This window comes from Meles meles, chromosome 2 (assembly GCF_922984935.1).
Source record: "Meles meles chromosome 2, mMelMel3.1 paternal haplotype, whole genome shotgun sequence".
NCBI lineage: Eukaryota > Metazoa > Chordata > Mammalia > Carnivora > Mustelidae > Meles > Meles meles.
Genome location: NC_060067.1, coordinates 191,494,377 through 191,516,592, shown reverse-complemented (window position 1 = coordinate 191,516,592; position 22,216 = coordinate 191,494,377). Strand labels below are relative to the sequence as shown.

General features: G+C 50.7%; 1 protein-coding gene and 1 long non-coding RNA gene across 5 annotated transcripts in view; one reads left to right on the top strand and one right to left on the bottom strand.

Moving 5' to 3' along the window:
- Positions 1-291: 291 nt before the first annotated feature.
- Positions 292-4,829, bottom strand: LOC123936708. Its single transcript, XR_006817379.1, has 3 exons — positions 4,040-4,829; positions 3,486-3,806; positions 292-1,653 (listed from the first exon to the last, which is right to left on the bottom strand). It is a non-coding gene; the product is annotated as an uncharacterized LOC123936708 (long non-coding RNA).
- Positions 4,830-5,084: 255 nt separating this feature from the next.
- PRAG1 (PEAK1 related, kinase-activating pseudokinase 1) overlaps positions 5,085-22,216 on the top strand; it is a 47,408-nt gene continuing 30,276 nt past the window's right edge. The window contains exons 1-3 of one of the 4 annotated variants that reach the window (XM_045997531.1): positions 5,085-5,371; positions 9,798-10,214; positions 12,222-14,074. In XM_045997531.1, the coding sequence (XP_045853487.1) occupies positions 9,885-10,214; positions 12,222-14,074 (2,183 nt within the window). In that variant the 5' untranslated portion in view covers positions 5,085-5,371; positions 9,798-9,884. Of the gene's footprint in view, positions 5,372-9,723; positions 10,215-12,185; positions 14,075-22,216 lie in introns of those variants that run through there. The other 3 variants (XM_045997532.1, XM_045997530.1, XM_045997533.1) reach the window with 3 other exon arrangements.

Below are 22,216 nucleotides of genomic sequence, written 5' to 3'. Positions count from 1 at the left end.
GTTAGGGACCAACCTGATGACCTTGTTTTAACTTGGTTACCTCTTTTATAGGCCCTACTTCCAAAAAAGGTCACATTCTGAGAAACTGGGGTTAGAATGTCAATTTATCTTTTTGGGGGGAGTGGGAGAACACAATTCAACCTATAACAGTAACTTTTTTTTTTAAAGATTTTATTTTATTTATTTGATAGAGAGAGATCCAAAGTAGATAGAGAGGCAGGCAGAGAGAGAGAGAGGGAAGCAGGCTCCCTGCTGAGCAGAGACCCCTGATGCGAGACTCGATCCCAGGACCCCGAGATCATGACCTGAGCCGAAGGCAGTGGCTTAACCCACTGAGCCACCCAGGTGCCCCAACAGTAACATTTTTTTTAAAAATGAGGTTTGCTATAAGGTATCTGTCACTGAATACACATCTAACCATGTTTATGCTATAAAAGGAAAAAAAGAAAGTGTTTTCCTTCTTCAGCCCTTGACGTCTGAGCTCTGTGGCACTTGGGCACAAAGGAAGATCATAACAATCTTGAACCCTTGGCTCTCAGTCCCATGTGGTTTGAGATTCTGACATCCAGCAGTTATTTAAATAATAGCTTTCAGTTTTGGTGGAAAAAATCTATTCAGTGCTTGGAATATGATACTGTAAATTATTTAGAATATTTTATCCTGTGGAGAATTGCCTAGGACTAGAGTCGGGGGGTGAGGGGAGAATGGGATGTTGGAAAAGGTTTTTTAAAACACTGGGACACAAGGATGTAATGCCATAATCACAGGACAGGGGTTGGCTGATAAGATTCCTTGAATTTCCACAGCTCAGAGAAGACAAAGATAAGTTGGGCTGGCAACCAAAAGAGCTGATTATCACCTGGGGAGAAAGAAGGAGGAGAGCGGGGCTGTGCTCACTTGCTAGACCAACCTTTGGCTGGCTAGCTGAGATGACCAGCCTCCAGCTCAGATGAGTCCCTCCCAGCGATTTTCAGAAGAACTTTTTCCTTCACTTCTTCCCTGCCCAGTCCCCTCTGGGGTGGCTTTGGGCACCTGCCTATGGCTTTCAGAGATGCCATCCTATCTCATCGGTGGCCCATCCTCCTCCCCGTTAAACACCCTTTTCTGGACTGACAGCCCACTGGAAGAGCCCACCTTTTCCATCCCATGTTCCTCCGTCCCTGATTTCCTTCTTCTATGGGGTCCACTGGAACTTCCTGCTGTTACAAGCAGAGTAACTAAGAGTTTAAGCTGGTCTCAGACACTCTCCATCTGACACAATTCATTGCAACCTGAACCTTCCTGGCTAGTCTCCCTCCGCACATGGCTCTGGGTTTCAGAAGGTCTCAGAGAGAGGGCCCATGCTCCTTTTCTCCATGGCGTATTCTAGATTATATGTTTGCCAACGCTTTGCCACTTCATATCATCTCTTCTCCAATGTCCTTCATTTTTTTCTATGGTTCCAAACACCACAGCTGGCAGGATACTGTCCTTCCCTGGTTGGCTGCCATGCACATCAGACACGAGAGCCCACAGCATAAGTGCCTTGACTTCGCTACTTGTACCAGTACAACCATTAGTCTACCAGTCTCTGGAGGTTAAAATTCTGCTGGTTATCTTTGATTCCTTCCTCTCCCCCAGAGCAGCACCAACCCGGGAATTTCTGTGAGCTTCCTATGAGAAAAGGCGTACAAATTCGTTAGCACACAGGGCCTGACACAGAGCGAATGCACCGCCGTGCAAACTGTTATTTGTAAATATCTTATTGCCCTCAGTGAATTACTAAGCAGTCAGTCCCCAGATCTTCCTCTTCACATCTTTCCAAACCATCCATCCCACATCCCTGCTTTCCATTCCCACTGCCCCTCACCTCCTATCTGGACCAAAGATAGAAACTCCAAGCCAGTCTCCTTGTCTCTGACCTCTTCTCCCCCTTCCTAATCTATCTGGGATAGAAGTTCCAGCTAGAGCCAATGAAAAACTGGCTTGGATGACGTCATTCGCTCGCTCAGAAAAGTCAGTGCTCCCCTGCCCCATTGGTAAGTTCCCTCCTTCCTGCCAGTCCCGTGCTGTGGTTTCAGCCTCATCTCCTATAACCACGCTCCAGCCATACCGCATGGGGAATCTCTGCAAAGTCTCTTGCCTCTCCTCTGACCACTCGTTTGTGGATACCATTCTCTCAATCTGGAAAATTCCCATTGTCCACAAATTGAAATCCTTCTCGTCCTCCTAAGCCCCCTGCCTCTGTGAAACCACTTTTTGGGTTTCTGTCTTTTCCTTCTCTGAGCCCCCACTGTCCCTGCATTACCTCCCGCTCACAGACCTGTCTTCCCTGTAGGACCTCATCCTGGGCTTTATAAGTAGAAGTGCTCAATAAATGTTTGTTTACTAACACTGAACCCCTTTCTCCTTTTAAGGGGAGAGACACCTCTCTGCTGTTTGGAGCTCTACTTTCCGGCTGGGGAGAAATCAGACATGGGATCACTTTGGTTCAAACGTTCCATGGTCCAACCCCTCCAGTATCCCAGCTAGCCTCTTCTCAGTATATTTTCATGTGTACACTTCCTCATTCTGCCTTTTTGTCATTCTAATTTCAAACGACTCTAGCTTACCGACCACCAAAGCACTACCTGTCCTGGTCTTTGTCCTAATTTCCCCCATCTCACGGCTGTCTTATACAGACTGGTGCTCATGGACTAAAACCCTAAAGGTAATCGCTCTTCTTCTTCGAGGTCTGATCTGTATCTGGGAACCTGAGCCCTGCAGTTAGAAGTGTCATGAAATGGACCGATAAGTGACTAGAAGCAGAACGCTGCGTACACACCAATGACATTGCACGGCAGGATGCATTTTGGAAGTTCGAGCAAGAATTGTTTATTAAAATGCATGAGCTTACCGCGGCTTTACTGAGGAGATAACATACTCAACAGTCACTGGTGGAACCCTGCATGAGAGCACGGGTATTTTATGTGGCTCTAAGTGGGTCTTTTGAAGTATTTTTTGATTCTTTTCATTAGGCAAGATGAAGCCATCTTTAAGGCCATGTCGCTGGCATGAAAAGAGTCATGTGAAATGTCAGCAACTACGGAATACTGCATTTATTTTGTGTGAGCGCAGCAAAACACTTGGGGACACGGATTATTTGGCAGAAAGGCAGAATTAACCTTTCCATTGCCATCCCACGCCACAGAACTGCCAATCTTGTCACACCGTTGCCTTTGGTTCTGATCCTTATGTTCTTCCTCCTGTTTGTGTGTTGGGGACACGTTAAGTAAAGAGAGGAAGATCAAGGGGGAACAGGAATGCCTTCTCTATGCTCAATCCTGTGAGGTGGGTGTCCCCAGCCAGGCCTTACAGAGGGAGAACTAGAGGCGCATCTAGCCTGAATCATGGGAACCAGGAACTTCTCGAGTCCCAGGGCTGCGCCATCTCCCACTATAACTGAATCGCATGCATGTCCTTACGCCATTTTTTAATTTCTCTGGAACAGACCACTTTGTACCTACCTGCTTATCATCCACCCCTCCCCTCGCGCCCTCCCTCCACCAACAGGTCTTGGTAAAGAGAGGCCTGGCCCGGTCCGTTTTGTTGGATGCTGACAGAGGCTAGCCAGAGCTTCCTTCCCTATTTGTTCACATGGTTTCCTCTCACTTCGAGAAGAAGGAAAAATCGGGCTGGACTGCCAGGACTTGGAGAGGGCAGTGCGGCAAGACCGGAATTGTCCACCAGTGGAACCAGATGGCTGTTGCTTCCGATCCCAGTATTACCACTGTTCAGCGGACAGGCCCTGGCAAATTCTGTGGTCCTCTGCACGTCAGGTTTCTTCCCTGTAAAATGGGGATGACATCCCTCTCATAGGGTGGCTTGGCACAGGGTGGGTACTTGAACAATGTTAGTTCCCCTTCCGCCCGTCTATGCCATCTCCCCTCCCCCAAGTTCTATTCACACTAAGGAGAAATCCAGACAATGGAGCATGAGGAAGTATGCCTTATATCCCTCTACCTTTCCCCTTTTCTCGCACCCAGGCCAAACCTCAAGAACAGGTCTCCCCTCCACCTACCTCCTCACCCGCAGTCCTGCTGTCTCTGCCAGATCTCACCGAAAGCCCAGGAACCTCAAGGGAAACCAGTCTTGTGCCTCTCAGCTGGCTGGAGGCTCACGGGCTCATCCCTGGGGACTGAAAGGCAGGGCACCTAATTGGAGTTACCATGCATTACCTCTCTGGGGAGCCAGAGGGCCAGAGAGGAGGCCACAGGTGCTTTTCCAGGGTCTTCTTTCTATTCCATTCCACCACATTGCCCTCACCCAGACAGGCTTAAGGTGGTGACCCTGGCGCTCGCTAATTCCCTGAGGAAACACCCAGGTCAAGGTCCCGGCCTGTCACAGGCCACTGGAGGAAGGGAGGAGACTGACTAGGTGGTAGGCGGTCACACTCTGTTACGAGAGTTTTTAGCCCGGGGACTCTCTCGAACTCAGTCTATCTCAGTGAGTGAGTCACTCAGGGAAAACTGTAAACACAGGTGTAATATGGGCCCGCGGAAGCCCTGGCTCTTGGTCCAGGCGAGGTGTTAGACCAGCTCTCCCCAGCCCAACCCTTCCTTCCATGTCCAGAAAACCGAAGTTCCTGGGGGTGAAGCGACGTGCCTGACGCTCAGTCCTGGGACTGAGCGGGACCAGGAATCCGCGGTCGGGAGTCCCAGCCGGGCTCCCTCGCGTCCCCCCACCCGCCTCCTCCCCCGCCACAGTCACGGCCAACATCGGTGCCCACGCAGCTTTCGCGACCCGGGGGGCTCCCGACCCCTCGCTTTCTCGTTCCCCCGCCCAGCGGTCGGGCTTTACCGCCCCGGGGTCTAGCGGAGCCGGCCGGATGAAGGGATGCCGGACTCCTCGGATACCTACACACACATTGCGCTCAGAGGAAGGCGGCAAACCCGGATCGCCGCGCGCTCACAGCCGCCTCTGGGGCGGGGGCAGGTGGGGGCTCGGCTCGCGGGTCGGAAGGCACCCAGCGCCGGGCCAGGGGCGGGGCCTCCCGGGCGGGCGGGAGGGAGGGTCGGGGCGGGGAGAGTTGGGAGCGCTCGGGGCCGGGGAGCCGCAGCCGGGCCACAGGGAGCCGGAGGCGCGCGGGCCTGCCGGGGGCGGGGGGCGCGCGGGGCGGCGGCGGGGACTGCGGAGGTGCGGCGGGAGCCCCGGCGCGCGGCGGAACCGGAGGCGGAGGGGGCGGAGCCGCGCTCGCAGCTGCCACCCGGCCTCCGGGCCCAGGCAGAGGACACCCGCCCGCGGCCGGGCACGCACCGCGCGCACTCACTCTCCAAACAATGCTCCGAGGCGCCCGGCGGGGCGGCTGGCGGCTGGGCGACCGGCGGCGAGGCCGGGGGAGCGCGGCCCCGAGGTGAGCCCGCGACGCTTTCTCCAAATCCCGTCTCTTTTTGTCTGGCGAACGCGGCCGCAGAGGGGAGCTCCGGGGCGGCGGGGAGCGCCTTGGTGCCCGAGAGGGCGACTCCCCTGTCGGCTTCCCCAGGGGTGACAGGCGGCCGCTGGCGGAGGGTGGAGCGTCCGGACCGCGTGCGCCCGGGGGTTGTGCTCGAGGTTGGAGGCGCTGAGCCCGGAGCACACGGGAGCCGGAGGGTGTTTTCGATTCATTCGAGAATCGCGCTTTTTTAAAACGGGGAAACTTTCCTTCGAGTTCGGGGAGGGGAAGCCGCCTGTTCAGCCGGTCTTGTTGGGCTTGCTCTTCTGTCTGGGGCAAGAGACCGAAGCGCTTTGCGAGTTGCTAATTGGGAAGACTTCATTTCTGCGGCAGGAGTATTGTCAAAGGAGCGGAGAGGGAGAGGCCGCCGGGGCTGCTAGGACGGGGACCCCGGGGGCGAGATGGTTTGGGGCTCCAGGGTAGCCGCCTCGTGCGCTGCCCCGGCTTAGATGTCAGCCTCCGAGCCCCCAGAGGGAAGGAGATGATGCCTTCTCCCGAGCGCTGGCTGAGCCCCCGAAAGGCGTACTGTGGGCACGTTCCTAACCTTTGCTCCTGCTGCTTGTGTCCCCAGCGGGACACACACACACACACACACACACACACACACACACACACACAAACACACACACACACTGAGAAAACAGAACCTCTCCACCTCTCTGCTTTCAGGTCCTGTAAAAGGGAATGGAGGCAGGGCCCGCTAAATGTGTTTATTTTTCTCAGGTAGAGCTCAGCCTGCGAGGGCATGGCTTTGCAGAGCTGGAAAGCCCAAAGGTCTACCGGCCAGGAGTTTTGCAATGAGATCAGGGCAGAGCAGGTTCCAGGGACCTTATTGATCACTGACCTGAGCTATGGTAGCAACCTTTTCCCTTTTTGAGAGGGAAATTTGACAGGAAGCCCTGGGGAATTCTGCAGTTACTTTGTTATCAGAGGATCCTCTGGAATTCGGCTATCCTCCTTACTGGTTTAGGCTGTAGTGGGACCCATGAAAATCACATTCCTATCACTGAGATTAGATTGCATAGCATTGGAGAAGGAAAAAATAAAATTAAAAGTTGGGCAAATATCGTGATACCCTCTGTGTGTGTGTGTGTGTGTGTGTGTGTGTGTTGGGTGGGTGTTAGGGAGGTGTGTTAAGATTGTCATTTTGTTCTTTCTGCCTATGCAACCCCTGCCAGTGGAGTATTGAAATCCAGACACCTTCCACATGTACTATTATTTTTCAGTGTTGCATTAATCTTCCTATATATATAGATAGATAGATATAGATATATGAATATAGATACAGATATGATACATATATATTTATTTATTAGATGGATATTTTCTGGAATTCTGTCACTTCAGGGTAAGGCATTAACAGCCTTTGATGCAAGTGTGAGGGGGCATTTTGAGCCACAAGATTTAATTTTATGGATCTGGCCACCATTCCTCAGATTCTTTCGAAATGGGATGGGAGTGTGTCTGACAACTTCAGTCTTGCAAACTGTAGCCACAAATCCCGTGCAGAAGTTTGCAGAGGCAAAGCTATTTTATCATGACTTGGATCAGAAAGAATGCTGGGATCTTTTTCTAATCTTACACTGCTGCCTCCCACTGAAATGTGGGAATTTGCATAATTCTGGGGGCTGCCTCCCCTCTGAGGTAAGGAATGTGGGCAGGAAGGTGCCATTCCCAGGCTGTGGAGAGTCGGCACTGGGAGGCCCAGCACTGTTACCACTCGGAGAACACCACTTGAGTTTTTCACCATCTTTTGCTGAAAACAAATAGGTGATGATTCCAGGCAAAGAGCTCTCTAGACAGAACTGGAAAAGGATCTTTTCTGGCTTGACGTGATGGTAAATTCTGTTTGCTGTGACTGTGAAACCAGGGTGGAAGTCTATCTCTTCATTTTGTTCTCGTAGTCAAAGACTTCACCTAAAAACCTTTGCATCTCTGAGCAGTGGTGTGGAGAGCTGTGCCCCCATCAGAGAATCTCAGAGCTGGGCATGGGAGCCCAGACAGTGTGCGTAAGCTGGCAAATGTTCTGAAGGAAGCTGCCCATACCTCAGTCATCCAGAGCTAATCCAAAGTCCCAGGGTTGTTGTGGGCCATGGGGGGCAGAGAATGCAGAGCTCTGGCACCAGGCAGATGCGACAAGTTTGTGCTCTGGGTTGCCTGCCGGGGGAGGAAATGAGGGGCGGCCACCCCAGACTGCCTCTCTGTGAGTCTGTGGTAGCCCTGAGGAAGTGGTTGGACGCCCACTTCCACAGATAGCTCAGCCTTATAAGGAGCTGCAGGAACGTGAAAGGCTCCCACAGAACGGGCTTCTAAGTGTTCTTTCCCCATCCCACCAAGGGGGCTCCGGAGCCTTTGCCTGCAGTAAAGGGGAGCCTCTCTTTCCCTGTGGTCAGGAAGCCAACCGCTCTCCAGGAGAGGACGAACTCCCCGCCTTGGGGCAGGGATATGGGCGCTTGCTGTCTGAATACCAGTGTGCTTCCTCCACTTCCCCCAAATTCAGCAGCAGAGCCTAAAGCTATAAAGACTATGGGAGGAAAGAAAAATCCTTGCTCTCCTCCTCTGCTTGTTGAAGCTTAGTGACCTCTTCTGGGGAACTTGGTGAGGCATGAACCTGCCACTCGGGTGTTTTAGGGGAGGAGAGGAACCTAACCCACAATTGTCTTAAAGAGAGGGATGCCTAAGCCCCCACCTGCAGTTGCTGGAAGACAAACACTTGCCTTTATTTCAGAGTGTTCATTTAGCTTCACGAGGCAGTGGCTTCATGGTGATCCTTGGAGGGAAAGGAGGCAAATTTAGCTCTGGTACTTGGTGACTAACACTCCTGTCTGTGAGTGTGGAGCACTGGAAAGAGAGCACTCTCCCCACACATGCTGGAATGGGCTTCTGGCTCATTCCACCCGGTTAGTCCTGTTGATAATTTGTCCAGCATCAGCCCCAAAGCAAATTCTCACTGGAGGAGAGTGGAGAGCAAACCCCAGGGCAGAACTCCCTTTTTGATGAGAATCTGATCGCCCGAGGTTTATAGAGATGATTTTCTCATGAATGTTTTCCTTCTGAGGAGGCCAGTTCATTTAAATGAGGGAAGGAGAGTGAGGAGCGGCAAACAGGTGATGGGCAGCCACCTTGTGTCATGAATGATGCGATGAAAGTTGAAGGGCTTCCAGCACAGTTGGCCTTTTGCCTTCTAGAACCACCAAACTCCCTGTGTCTTTTGGACAAGTCTTTTTTTTTAAAAAAAATATTTTATTTATTTAACAGAAATCACAACTAGCCAGAGAGGCAGGAAGAGAGAGAGGAGGAAGCAAGGTCCCTGCGGAGCAGAGAGCCCGACGCGGGGCATGATCCCAGGACCCTGGGATCATGACCTGAGTCGAAGGCAGAGGCTTTAACCCACTGAGCCACCCAGGTGCCCCTGGACAAGTCTTAGTTTATGTTACTGCCGTTGTTTCCCCATCTGTAAAATGGGGATAAAAGCTGCCTGCCGGGCTGTTATTCAGGCTAATTGGCCAATATCTGCAACCCCTTTGAGCTCATCTACAACAGGTGAATTTACTGGGTTCTCTGGGAGAACCCTCTGCTCCCTGTTTCTCTGTCAGAGACAACTCTTGCCACAAGCAGGCTGCCTTACCCCAGGGCTATCGTAGGGAAAAATAATTGTGTGATAAGCTCTTCCCTCTGTTATGTTTTACCTGGCCTCCCTTAGACCAGAGGGCTGTGGTAATTGGGCATTTCTCTTTCTGTTGTTGGCCTGCAGCCCCAGCTCTGCTGACCTCCCTGAGCACTGGGTTGAAGTAAGAGGGGGAGGGCCAATTCCCAAGATGCTGGACCTCCTAATGCAGTTCCCCTGAGGGGCAGGCCGGCCCCACACCTTTCCCCTTCCTCATCCATCCAGAGTCCACCGGGCCAGAGGTACGGCTTCCCAAGCCAGACTCAGGGCCCAGGCCTTCTTTCCCACTCACACAGTCCTTGGTGTGAAGTCGTGGCTTGTCCTCTGGAAGCCACCATGTTTATTTGCTGTACAACTTTGTAGTTCTTGTCCCCAGCGCCAGACCCCTTCCGCCCTGGGGACTGAAATGCCCACTGGGCTCTGTACTCCCGTCCCAGAGCTGTGTTTGGTTTTTATAGCTGCTGATAAGGCCGCCCCACCGGAGAGTGACTAAGGGCCTTATGTCAAATAGGTGAGGGCCTCCGAAAACGTGGAATTGCTAATCTTTACCTTTTTTTCTCCTTCTTTCCTCCTTCCTCCCCCTTCTACTCCCCCTCGAAATAATCAGACTCCGAGTGGTAATGCAGCTGTTCTTGGGCCGGGCAGCTCTCTGATCGGCCCAGTGTTCTGCTACTGTTCCAGGAGGCCGCCCTGCGACCCACCTCTGCCCCCGAGAAGCACACACCAGAGAGCCGAGCGCAAGATGAACCAGCACGCCGTGGGCTCAAGATGCACCAGACCGTCCGCCTGAGCGCCGAGAGCCCGAAGATGTCTGCGTGCAGTGACTTTGTGGAGCACATCTGGAAGCCCGGGTCCTGCAAGAACTGCTTCTGCCTGAGGAGCGACCACCAGCTGGCGCCCGGCCAGCCCCAGCCCAGAGCCAGCCACCTGCCCCCTCCGCCTCGCCTGCCCCCCAGGCCTGACACCTGCCGCCTGGAAGATGAAGCTGTGAACGGCTCACCCTACTCCAAGCCCACCATCGCCGTGAAGCCCACCATGATGAGCGCCGACGCCTCCGATGTGTGGACAGAGGCAAACCTGAGCGCTGACGTCTCGCAGGTGAGGCTGACTAACGTCCGTGGTATTTTTACAGGGGCTGCTCTTGCTGTAACGGGATGGCTGGCCGGCAGCCAGGGAGGGCTGTTAGAGCACGACTCCCGCGGGGTGGCCTCCGGTCAGCCCACCCCCACGACTGCTCCTTCCCAACTCCTGCCCTCCGTTTCTAGCTGCACTCCCTTCCGTCTGTCCCTTCAGGCTGAGAACATCAGTCCGGTCCCGCAAGTGGCATTGGAGAGTGTCTTAATTATGTAACTGGAGGCACACAAAAATGCAGCTTTAAAAAGAAAAAGGTTTTGAAGTTATTTCATCAGTAGTTTACAGTGCATACATGGGTAGCAGTGATGGCATAAGGAATGCCCCACGTCCACGGCCATGAGTGTCCGCAGATGAACTCATGACCCTGTCTTGCTTCCTCTCTGCCCCCAGCCCCACCCTCTCCTCCCTGGGATTTTAAAGCACACCCCAGGCATTGCACCATTTCTGCCCATGTCTTTAAAAAATAAAGTCTTCCTAAAAAAGAGAACCACAAGGCCATGATCACACTTGACCTGTGAGTGGTCATCCCTTCATATCCACTTCCCAGCCCGTGTTCATGTTTCCCGTTGTGAAGCTTGGATTTCAGCAGTTTTGACCTGGGACCACTAGAGACCGTTATATCCCCAGAGATTAGTCTGGTCTGCTCATCCCCCAGGTCCCCCTTACAGAAGTATATTTATTTAGAAGTATATATATTTATTTATCTAGAACATCTAAGAACCTCTGGGGACTTGTTTGACCTTTTTGCCTATTCTGCTTTTCCTAAACCATCATGCTGAGTGGATCAGGAAGGGCGTTTGAGCCTATGTGAAATCAGAGGTCAGTTTTAAATTGGAGGAGGCTTAGCTGAGGAGCCGCATTTCCTGTGGTTGCACTTAGTTCCATGTCCTTCCAGAACCACTCCATCAGTCGGAAGCTGGTTACACTCATTCACCAGGCTGCACTCAGGACCTTTGGTCTTCGCAGACATAAGCCAGGGACTCTTTCAGTTCAGAATCATCTTGGAAAGGAGGCGAATGGCAGCCCAACTTTGAGGCTGCTTCTAAAAGTTTTGGGGTACGGGGAGACTTTAGAAGGGGAGGGCAAGGAGACCGTGACTTCAGTGATGGGAATGACCAGTCTACATCTCTTTTTTTTTTTTTAGAGAGAGAGAGAGAGAGTGTGTGTGTGTATACGAGTGGGGGGAGGGGTGGCGGAAGAGAGAGAATCTCAAGTAGATTCCATACTTAGCATGGAGCCCCACATGAGGCTTGATCTCATGACCCCAAGATCATGACCTGAGCTGAAATCAAGAGTTGGACTCTTAACCGACTGGGCCACCCAGGTGTCCCATGGTTAACCCATATCTTTGTCTCAGAGCTCAACTAGTCCAGCCCCTGATGCAAGCTTGGGCTGAGTCACTGCCTGTAACTTGGAGTGGGAGTGACTCTTCGGCATGGCCCAGAGAGCAGTAAGGGAGCGGGGGACCCAGTTCAGAAACCAGCCCTCACTTTCCTGCCCCACCACCCACCCAGGCTGTTTCAAAAAGCTCTAAGACTTTGGTTTCTTCAGGATTGTACTGTGACACGGTTATCAAAAACTAACAGACATAAAACAAAAATGCAACCAAACTCAAAACTCCGTTTTCAAAGCTCTGAGGAGAATTTCTCTCATCGGGCCATTTTGAGGGAGAAGGCAGGATGTCCTTTTTTAGATTTTTTCCCCCCCTACCTCACAGACTTAAGCCAAAAGAATTACAGACCCCGGGTGGGAAGCACAGATCAATGTCTGGGAGGACCACTGGCTCCGGGGGAGCCCCAGCCATGAAGAGAGTCTGTGGGGAGATCAGAAGGTAGGCGTGCTCGGCCGGGAGGGAGCTCTGCAGCACGGAAGACCATTCACAATGTCATGGCACTTCCCTCTCACTTTTTCTCTCTTCCTTTTTTCTCTGACAAGGTCTAATGTAAGTCTTTTAACCTTGGGGCTGTGTAGGTCATCTGGAGACGAGCCCCCGGCAAGCTCCCCCTCCCGCAGCAGGACGACGTGCCGATAGTTTACCTGGGCAGCTTCCGAGGCGTCCAGAAGGCCGCCGGGCCCTCTGCCTCCACAGATGGGCACGCTCGCTGCCCCCCCGCCTATGCCATGGTGGGGCTGCACAGCCTAGAGGCCCGGGGGGAGCGGCCCACCGCCTTCCACCCCGTGAGTTTCTCCCCTGACAAGGTGGGGCGAGAAGAGAAACCCATATTTCCCTACCAAGAGCTGACCGCCCAGGAGAGCTTCCGCCAGAAGGTGGCTGCCTTTGCTGGGATGACGTCTGGTTGTCACAAGGGCCCTGGGCCCTGCCCCTCCCCGCAGCCCGTGCGGGAGTCCCTGCCCTTGGAGGATGACAGCGAGCAGAGGTGCTCACCTTCGGGGGACAGCGAAGGGGGCGAGTATTGCTCCATCCTGGACTGTTGCCCCGGGAGCCCCATTGCCACGGACACGTCACAGGCCGAGAGTTCTCGGTGCAGACCTGGCAGAGGGGACCGCTCCCCGCCGTGCTGGGAGCAGGGAGTGTGTGTGGGGCCCCCCGAGGAGGAGAAGCGGGATCCCGGCTTCCAGAGGGAGTGCAGCAGCCAGGGCCCCACAGAGAACCCGCCCCGCCTGGCCCCCAAGAAGCTGTCTCTGACCTCCGAGGCTGCCACCTCTTCTGACGGCCTCTCCTGTGGGAGCGCCAGCAGCGGGGCCAGCAGCCCCTTGGCACCTCATCTGGACAGTGACTACTGCTCCCTCACCAAGGAGCCCGTGCCAGGGAAGCCGCAGGACTCAGGCGGCCACTTGGCAACCTCTAACAGAGGCCTTGGACTAATGGGAGAACCCCAGCCTCCAGCCCACCCCCGAGAGGCAGTACAGCCTGAACCCATCTATGCCGAGAGCACCAAGAGGAAGAAGGTGGTTCCAGCACCTTCCAAGCCACAGGCCGCAGCAGAACAGGCAGCAGCTGCTCGGGGCCAGGGCCAGGGCCAAGGCCAGGGCCAGGTACGGACAGGTAATGCCTGGGCTCAAAAAGCAGCATCTGGCTGGGGTCGGGACCGGGAAGGCCCAGACATGGCTCCCCACGTGGCAGCCACCATCACAGTCATGGCAGCCCACCCAGAAGAGGACCACCGGACAATCTACCTGAGCAGCCCTGACTCCGCCGTGGGGGTACAGTGGCCACGCAGGCCCATGAGCCAGGACTCTGAGGCAGGGGAAGAGGAGGCTTCAGCTGGACAGGGGACGAGCTCCAGGGAAGGCGCCCGTCCCGACGCCAGTGAGAACACGCCCAAGGGGAAGCCCGCCATTCCCCCCAAGCTGTCCAAGAGTAGCCCTGGAGGGTCCCCGGTGTCGCCGTCTACCTCCCCATTCTCGGACCTCAGCGAGGGGAGCTCCACCGGTGGTCCCGGGCCCCAGACTTCCTCCAGGGCCCCCACAGACTCTGCTGCTTCTTGCCGGGCCAACAGCGTCGCCGCCACCGGTGACTCTGCCCGGTGCCACCTGCCTGCCGCCCCCGCTGCCTCCACCTTGGACCAGAGGAGGCCCCGGTTCCAGACGGGAGCCTGGAGCCGCCAGTGCCGGATAGAGGAAGAGGAGGAGGTAGAGCACGAGCTGTTGAGTCAAAGCTGGGGCAGAGAGATGGAAAATGGCACTGCGGAGCCCTCGAGCTCCTCCACCTGGCACCGTCTCCGCCCCACGGACAGCTCCTCTGGGCAGAGCAGCAAAGTTGGGACTGGGATGAGCAAATCGGCCTCTTTTGCCTTCGAGTTCCCCAAGGACAGAAGTGGGATTGAGGTATTCTCACCGCCGCCACCGCCCCCAAAGTCAAGGTGAGTACCATGGTCTGTGTGTCCCTCGGGGCCCTTCCAGAAACCTCTGCTCTTGTCCTAGACCGGAAGCCCTCAGGCCCAAGCTCTGAGTCCCACGCTCTGGGTGCCCAAAGACCCTTGTGCCTTTATATAAGCTTCTGAGTTGTTCATGTTTGTGCTCAGCAAACAAGCCTACCAGGAGGGCCCTGCCCGGTGTTTTTGAAACGACTCTTTCCAAGAAGCACTGCCAAGCTGGTCCTCCTCACTCCCCGTGCTCAGAGCTGTGGAAGCTGGTGCTCTGAAGTCTCTCTAGCAGGCTTTTCTGGGGAAACGCCCAGATTCCCCATTTCTTTAGACATGCAGAAGGCCAGGGGAGACGACGAGGCAGCATTTGGAGAGGCAAAGAGATGGGGAGGCCCATGGGTGCTCCCAAATGTGTTCCAGAAACAGGCCTTGGAGCCAAGAGCAGAATCCTAGGAGGCTCTGCATGTGGTTAGTAAACCTTCAGATGTGGGTTTTTACGGGGAGGAAAAAAAAGGAGTTCATTTGAGCACGCTGAAACTTACAGCTTTTCTACCGCTTCTCTGCAGTCTCCTGCCAGTTTAAAGTACCTTTCAAAGGCCTAAGAAAAAATAAGTGCCTTTTTAAAGATATTGAGTTGTGCATGGAACAAACATAATTTCCCTCTTATTCCAGCAAAATGGATTTCTACCAGGGAAAGGAGAAAGCTTGCTGTGTTTTTTCATTGTTGTTTTTATTGTTTTGTTTTGTTTTTAAAATGACAGCCTTTCCAAACAGACCTTTACTAGTTGTGTCCTTTCCAGTGATCCTGTTTCAGCCCATGTGCCTCTGGGCAGCTGTCGGAAGCAGGGAGCTGTCCACAGAGAGATGCAGCTGGGACACTTGACTTTGAACATCAAGGCATCTCAGGCTGTGATGCTCTCTAACATGGGCTTTTTCCGTGACCACTGCTTTGTTCTGGTATACACTGGCCACCTGCCGTGCGGCGTAGACGTCCTCCAGGTCCTCAGGTGGTTGCAGACTCCTTTTGGCCACAGTTTTAACTTCCTGAGTGAATGAGGGAGCCAGCTGCTAAGAATAGCTCCCGTTTATATGGTGCTCACTATGGACCCGGCGTAGAGCTAAAGGAATTAGACCTATTAACTCATCTGATCCTCAGAACAGCCCCAGGAAGTAGGAATTACCACCCCCAATTTATAGACGACAAGGCAGACATAAAAGGAGCTGAAGTCACCTGCCAAGGTTACACAGCTGTCCCTGGCCAGTTCTGCTCCTAACACATAGGGCACTTCAGCAGGTGTAGGAAGCGAACGAGGCATGAGAGTAAAACATGGGCATTGGATCTGTCTGCCTCAGGCCTCGTTAGGTTAGTGGGATGCGCGTGCTTTGAACTTGATCAGAAAGTCGAGTTTAGACGGCATCTGTCTTATCTATGGGCTGAATGATCTTGAGCAAGCCACCTGGGGGTGACTGAGCCTCCCTAAAATTGGATGGGAATAACAATGCTTTTATAACACCCTATTGCTGAAAGACTATGTGATGAACAGATTCCAGTAGAGAGGTTAGTTACTATTATTATTACTTTTTTAAAGATTTATTTATTCATTTGTCAGAGAGAGCATAAGCAGGGAGAGCAGCAGGCAGAGGGAGAAGCAGACTCCCTGCTGAGCAAGGATCCTGACGATCTCAGGACCCTGGGATCCTGACCTGAGCCAAACGGAGATACTTAACCAACTGAGCCACCCAGGCATCCCAAGAGGTTAGTTATTATGTAGGCAAGAGCCACATAGGGCTACTGGCGGTGCAGAAACACCCATACCGTATGGGAACCTCCTGACCCACTCCTAGGCATATTGCCTGAACACCACCTGGTTCCTTGGAGAAGAAACTAAACCTTTCTCATGGAAGAATTAGGGACTTGGTGAAACCCAGTCGCCACAGCAACGTGACTCGGGTAGGGTTTGTGTTAGCGTCTGGGTTGAGATGAGACTTTTTTGGCCCAGTTTGTTATGATAAAACCACTGGGTTATATACAGCTCAAACCAGATGGGAATCTCAGAGGTTCTGGGTTCCAGCTCTTAAAAACAAGAACAAACAGGCAAACAAAAAGCAAGTAAACCAAAAAAGTTATTTTCAGGACTTTTGGGGAAAAAAATCTAGGAAATAAAAATAGCTTAAGGGAACCAAAAAAATATATATAGCTTAAGGGAACTTAGAAAAGAGCAAAGAGTGCCTGGTACTATTTAAAACAAATTCATATACATATATATTTTTTCATTTAGGGAAGATGTTTTAAGCATTACTGATATCTCTTGAATTATCACATCTCCCTCGTGAGGAGATAAGAGGGTGGTCTTGGGACCATCAGCTGACTTTTAATTCTGGAACTCAATGCTTACTGAATCCCTCTGAGAAAGGTGCCAGAAACCCACAGTCTTTGAATCTAGCAGGTCAGGGTGAAGGTTCTACGAGAACAGAGCCCATGGCGGGTCCAGGACCAATAGCAGTACTACACTGGTAACTACGGCAGGCTGATGTCAATTTTCCAAGATGGAAAATGTCGGAAGGTCTGTGAATGACATTGAAGGTTAACTCAGTTTCTTCTCACGGCCCATCTATTAATGGGTCTCACCCATGAACAAAAATAGCCCATCTCATAGGACTCAACACTCTCGAGAAAGGGGTTGTTTCATGTAAGACAGTGTTACTTTTCACTTAACCTTCACTTGGATCCTTCTGCTTTCTTGGACTATTATGGAAGAATGAAGAATTATTTTATGGCTTGGAGTTCAAAAAAAGTGGGGGGGGTTTGACCTAGCTTTCCTGGGATCTTGTTTTGGATGTTTGGCAGTAGCTTTTCTGTTTGTCTGAGATGCTGTCCTCTGTAAGCTCCCATTAGGGTTCTGGAGAAGACTCCTGCCATGCCTTGTTGGGTAGAAGCTCTCGATGCCCATTTCATACCCTTTAGAGGTCTTTAAGCACACCCAGTGTTCCTCCCAGCAGATGAGGCACGGTCTGGGTCCACCAAGGTGGCCACCTACATGTTCTGGCTCACTGACTTAGACCAATGGACCTCACCGAGGGAAACAAGCATGGACTTCTTAGTTTCAATGTCACGTTCAAGACTTAAGGCAGTTTCATAAGAGCTGCAGCGCCTGGGGAAATAATTAAGATGCAGAAGAATCAAATTTATTTCTGCCTTTTATTTCTTTGCAGATGCAAACCTGGTTTTAAAAGACTCATGGCTTTTGAGTGACAAGGGCAGTTGAGGGAGAGTCCGCTGATTAGCACAGACAGAAATTTCATAGAGAAACCCCAAATTAGGATGAGAGGCCTGAACTCCGAGGAGGAGTGAGAGCACAGCAGGTGAATAAGAACGAAGACAGGCTTACATGGTTTTAGTGGCCAAAGGTCTGGCCCCAGATAAGACTAATCAAAAGAAAAGAGTTTCCCCCAAGAAAGTGACAGGCATTTACTTTTGATGTTGTCACTCATGCTCATTGTAATTTTAACCCACTGCTTAACTACATTCTCTGCCCCCTGCGGGGATTCTGGGGAGCAGAGACCTAGTCTATCTTTGGGCTTCTGCTCATTTTTGAATCCCTGCTCTCCCTCGCCTGTCACTGCTCAGCAGACAGGTGGTGACAGTGTCACAGATGGGGCACTTTTCTGTCCCCAGAAGTGGCCACGGGGCCATTGGAATAAAAATCAAAGTGACTTCATTATGTGGTCTCCTAGTAACATGGTCTCTCAGCATGAGCCCCAAGGATGGAAATGGAATGATGGAGATCGGTATTTATCTCCAGACTCCATATCCAATCTGAGTTAGCTCCAGATGCTTTATTCCTGAGGCATTTTCTGCTACAGTGGATTACCGTAGAATGGCAACAATTTACTAGGAAATCTCATAGTCTTGATGTGTAATGGGCTTTTCTGTGTGGCATTTTAAGAATCACAGTTTGTATTAGAAAGCACTATGTGTGCTCTGAGAATCTTCTCTGGCTGTGTTTAGCCTTTTTGACAAAGCTGAAATAAGTTGGCTGGAGGTCGAATCGATCCGGGGAAGAGTGAATACTGGGGATAGTTCAGGGAGAGAGACTGCTCCCGCGCATACACTCGGAGTTTGGCAAACAGAACAAAGCACACCAGCCAGGCACGTTTATATTCTGCTCCCTGCCAGGGGCAAATTAATAGTTGGCTTCTTCCCCGGAGTTTATGGATAGAAACTGAAAACACTGGACATCTAATGATGCTGTCTGGACCAGGGAGGATTCAAACTGATCCTTTATTTCTATTCTGAAATTTAGAAAAATCACCGGGTTGAACAGTAGTCTATATCAAGAGTTTTGGAACTTCTCTCCATTATGGAGCATACATCCATGGCTAAGGCTAGGTAGGGATTAGATTCTTTCTGTAATTCATCAGGTGTCTACTTCCCATTATGTTTTCCTCGTTCTGTTGGGTAACACAGAGGTAAGCGCAGCTCAGTGTCCCAGAGGAGCAAAAGAATAGTCCTTCCTTTCAGTGCCTTTTGACCCCATTCAAGATCAAGGTTAGTACAGGTTTATAGATAACCATTTATTTTTTAAAAGGCAAGAAGGGGTGGGGAGGCAGATGCTCCTTGAAGGTCAAGTGCATGCTTAGCCATCTGTAAAAGCACAGTAACCTGTTTGGTGCCTGGTACATAATAGATGCTCAAGAAATACTTGTTGAATTGTAGGCAGAGAAACATGCTCGGCTTATCTCACTTTCTGCAAACGCACTATGCTTTGACATCAGGAAATGTTGAGAAAGGAAGAAGTAGCCTTGAATTCTTATATCTAAGTATTTTTCTGAAACCCAGGTTTCTGGATTGCCCCAGTACTCTGTTTAGGCGGTTAACACAGAATATCTTACGCCATGTTCAGTTGGATCCCTATTTGTATCTTGTCAAGAAATTGTAAATTCCTGGAAGTGCAGGAACCATGTTCTGAATGTTTTCTGGGGGGTAAAAGGCCAGAGAGAACTACAAAACTTGGCCTGATTCTTCACTAGATATCCTTTTATAATTCTGTGCCTAGCCTTGCTCAACAGAACATTGTCTCCTTGAGTGAAAGAAGCTGAAGTTAATAATTATTAATGCTTCAGGGTGGGCAAACACCCTTTAGGCACAATGCATCCTTTCATGGATTAATTTCTCTCCAATGCTTATACATTTCGGTTTTGCAACTGGGCTCACTCTGCTCTTTTTCTTTTTTTTTTTTTTTTTCAAGCTGAGCAGGTGTGTGGATCCAGCCCTCTCTCTTGCCATAAGAATGTTCCTTTCAGGTAGTCATCACCTAAGCACCTTTCTCCCCACCAGTGAGTTGCAAGGAAGTCTGGGTGTGGTTTCACTGCTCTTGGGAAGAGATTCTTCATGCTTCCTGAGGTGGGTTGGAAAACACATGGGTGGGCCGTATGCTCAAGCCCCCGTTGTCCATTAAGTGATCCGAGGGACTTTTTCCTGAAATAGCCAGCCTACTTTTTGGGTGTAGGTCTCACCAGTTGGTGAGAAATTATCTATTTGTGGTGTGAGTCGTTTGTTACACTGCCTTAGGATCGTGGGCGTGCTCAGGAAAGGATTTCCTCTTATCAGCGTTGATAGACCAGCTGCAGAGGATACTCAGTGGCCCTTTCTGAAGCTGATAACCTTCAGAGTTTGAGACCCGTCTTCATCCCCTGCACTAGAATTGCTCACTGTTTTTTTATAATGACTCTTGGGCACATCCCTAAAGCTGTCGGTCGTTAAGGGTGTTCATGCTCTAGCCATACAAGTTTGTAAAACTCCCCGCTTCCATGAACTTTTGTCTGATGGCTTGGATGGCTTGACTCTCTGTGCTTCTCTAATGGGCTGACTCCCGGAAACAACTGTTCTTTGCCGGGGGGGGGGGGGGGGGGGGGGGGGGGGGGGGGGGGGCGCGGGGCGGGGCGGGGAGGGAACTTCCAGACTGAAGACGGCTGTAAGAAATCCTTCCCTTTTTACTCATCTTACTGTCCAGTACCTATGACTGTCAGATGATCCCCTGACTTCCCAGTAGTTTGGTTTTTGGCCACTTCGCGCTCATGTATGCTTGTGCTATAAAAACTTGTGTGAAGTTGGAAACCTAGGCAAATAATGGGCAGTGTTACTATGTATGTTCCCGGGTTGTAGAACGCCCTTCAGAGTGGCTTCCGCTCTTTGGGGAGCTCTGGGTGGTAGTCAAAATGAATGAAAAAATACAATGACATTGGATAAACCCAAGAATAGTTGGGATAACTTGACATATTAGTAAGTAATAAGACCTTGAAGATCAGGGGAAAAGGGAGGAAGTCTTTGGAATTTTAGAACTGGTCACAGTGGGGATATCACTTAAAGCTTATTAATATGTGTAGCTCAAAAGGAAGATTCTGTGACGGCATATTCTTGAACCGTGAGGGCAGTGCGGTTGCACTCTCCACACCAGTCCCCATCAATGGGAGTGATAGCCTGAGCCCCACGTGGACAAGACGGAGACCCTGGGCCCTCCCTGCAGGAAAGTTCCCCATGGTCAGTCAGTACTCTCAGCATGTTATGCCAGCGCAGGGTGTAGACATGTGTGCCAGGCATTTGTTAATTTAGGTCTAATAACTATTCCCTACACTAATTCAAGGGTTTTACACCTGGGAAAGGATCTATGTTCTGTCCCGCTCAGGCCGTCCTAAGCAGACTTTGGCGGACTATGGTTCTTTCTTTGATTATAACCCCAAAGTCCAGATAGTTTGAAAATGAAAATCCCATGTTATAAATGTAAATATTATAGATTTATCATATAAATGTAACATAAATATTATAATATAAATACATGTTTTCATAATGCATAGTAGATATAATTTTTCTGCATCTTCCGGGCTGGTGATGAGCTAGGTTGTCTGTTTCAGAGATGTTCAACTTGGGGACGGAGCGTGTCTCCCGAGGAGCAAGTACAAGAAAGCCAGGACAAGAACATTCACTGATCTGTTATATTTACTTTGTGACCTCCCTTCTAGTCTCTCAAAATGCCTTCTCTATATTCATGTCCTCTCCAAAACTTGAAGCAGAAATTGTCTCTACCAGTGAATCCTAAATCCAGCCCCTTGGTCCTACTTCTTATCCTACTTCCGATGCTTGCCGGTGCCTCTTATAAAAGCAGAGAACCATAATGAAAGAGGCTCTTCTTACAGTTCAGAGTCTGAAGTTTTCTTGGTCTGAACAGTTGATCAGTCACTAATATTGAGGCCTCAGAGTACGTAGAGCTTATATGAGTTATTGAGTAAAATTCAGTATAAGAATACATTACGTCCTATTGGGGAGGGTATGTGCTATGGTGAGTGCTGTGAAATGTGTAAACCTGGCGATTCACAGACTTGTACCCTTGGGGATAAAAATACATTATAGGTTTATTAAAAAATTTAAAAATTTTTAAAAAGAAAGTAATAAAAAATACAAAAAAAAAATCCATTCTTCCGTGTATTGCTCAGAGAAACACTTGGGTCCATAGGGGAACACACACGACGGAGATCATCACATTGTTCCCGGTAGAGGGTAGGCGGGGCAAGCCCAGGTGTTCCTATCTAGGAAAAGAGAAAAGTAAAGGATCTAGGAAAACAGAAAAGTAAAACATCATGAGTATGAAATGAAATACTTAATGGCAGTCAGACATTATGGGCTGGATATATATGCAGAAACATGGAAGAAATTTAAACTAGCCTTGAGAGAAGTAACTAAGAAACAGAACAGGATCTGTAACACAATGTAATTCTATAAATTGAAAACACATAAAGTAACAATGTGTCTTTTTAAAAGATCAGTCCAAGGGTATACATCCAAGGAAACACAGTGAGTACGTGCAAGTGGGAAATTGAAGTGGAGGGTTAATGTAGAGATGGGGAGGAGGGAAAAGCTAAAACAAGGCAGATCCGTGTGAAGGTGTATGGCATAATCCAGATCTCACCTCTCTGCCCTGGAAGTGAATAAGAACATAAAGAAAGACTGAGTCATGGAGAACGAGGACTTACTTGCAAGAAATAAGGATGGCAACTGAGATTATCAAGAAAACTGTTGAATGTTTGAAAGAGCTGCTTTGTTGCGTGAAAGGTCAAGTGCAAGGATTGCCAGGGAGCCCCAAA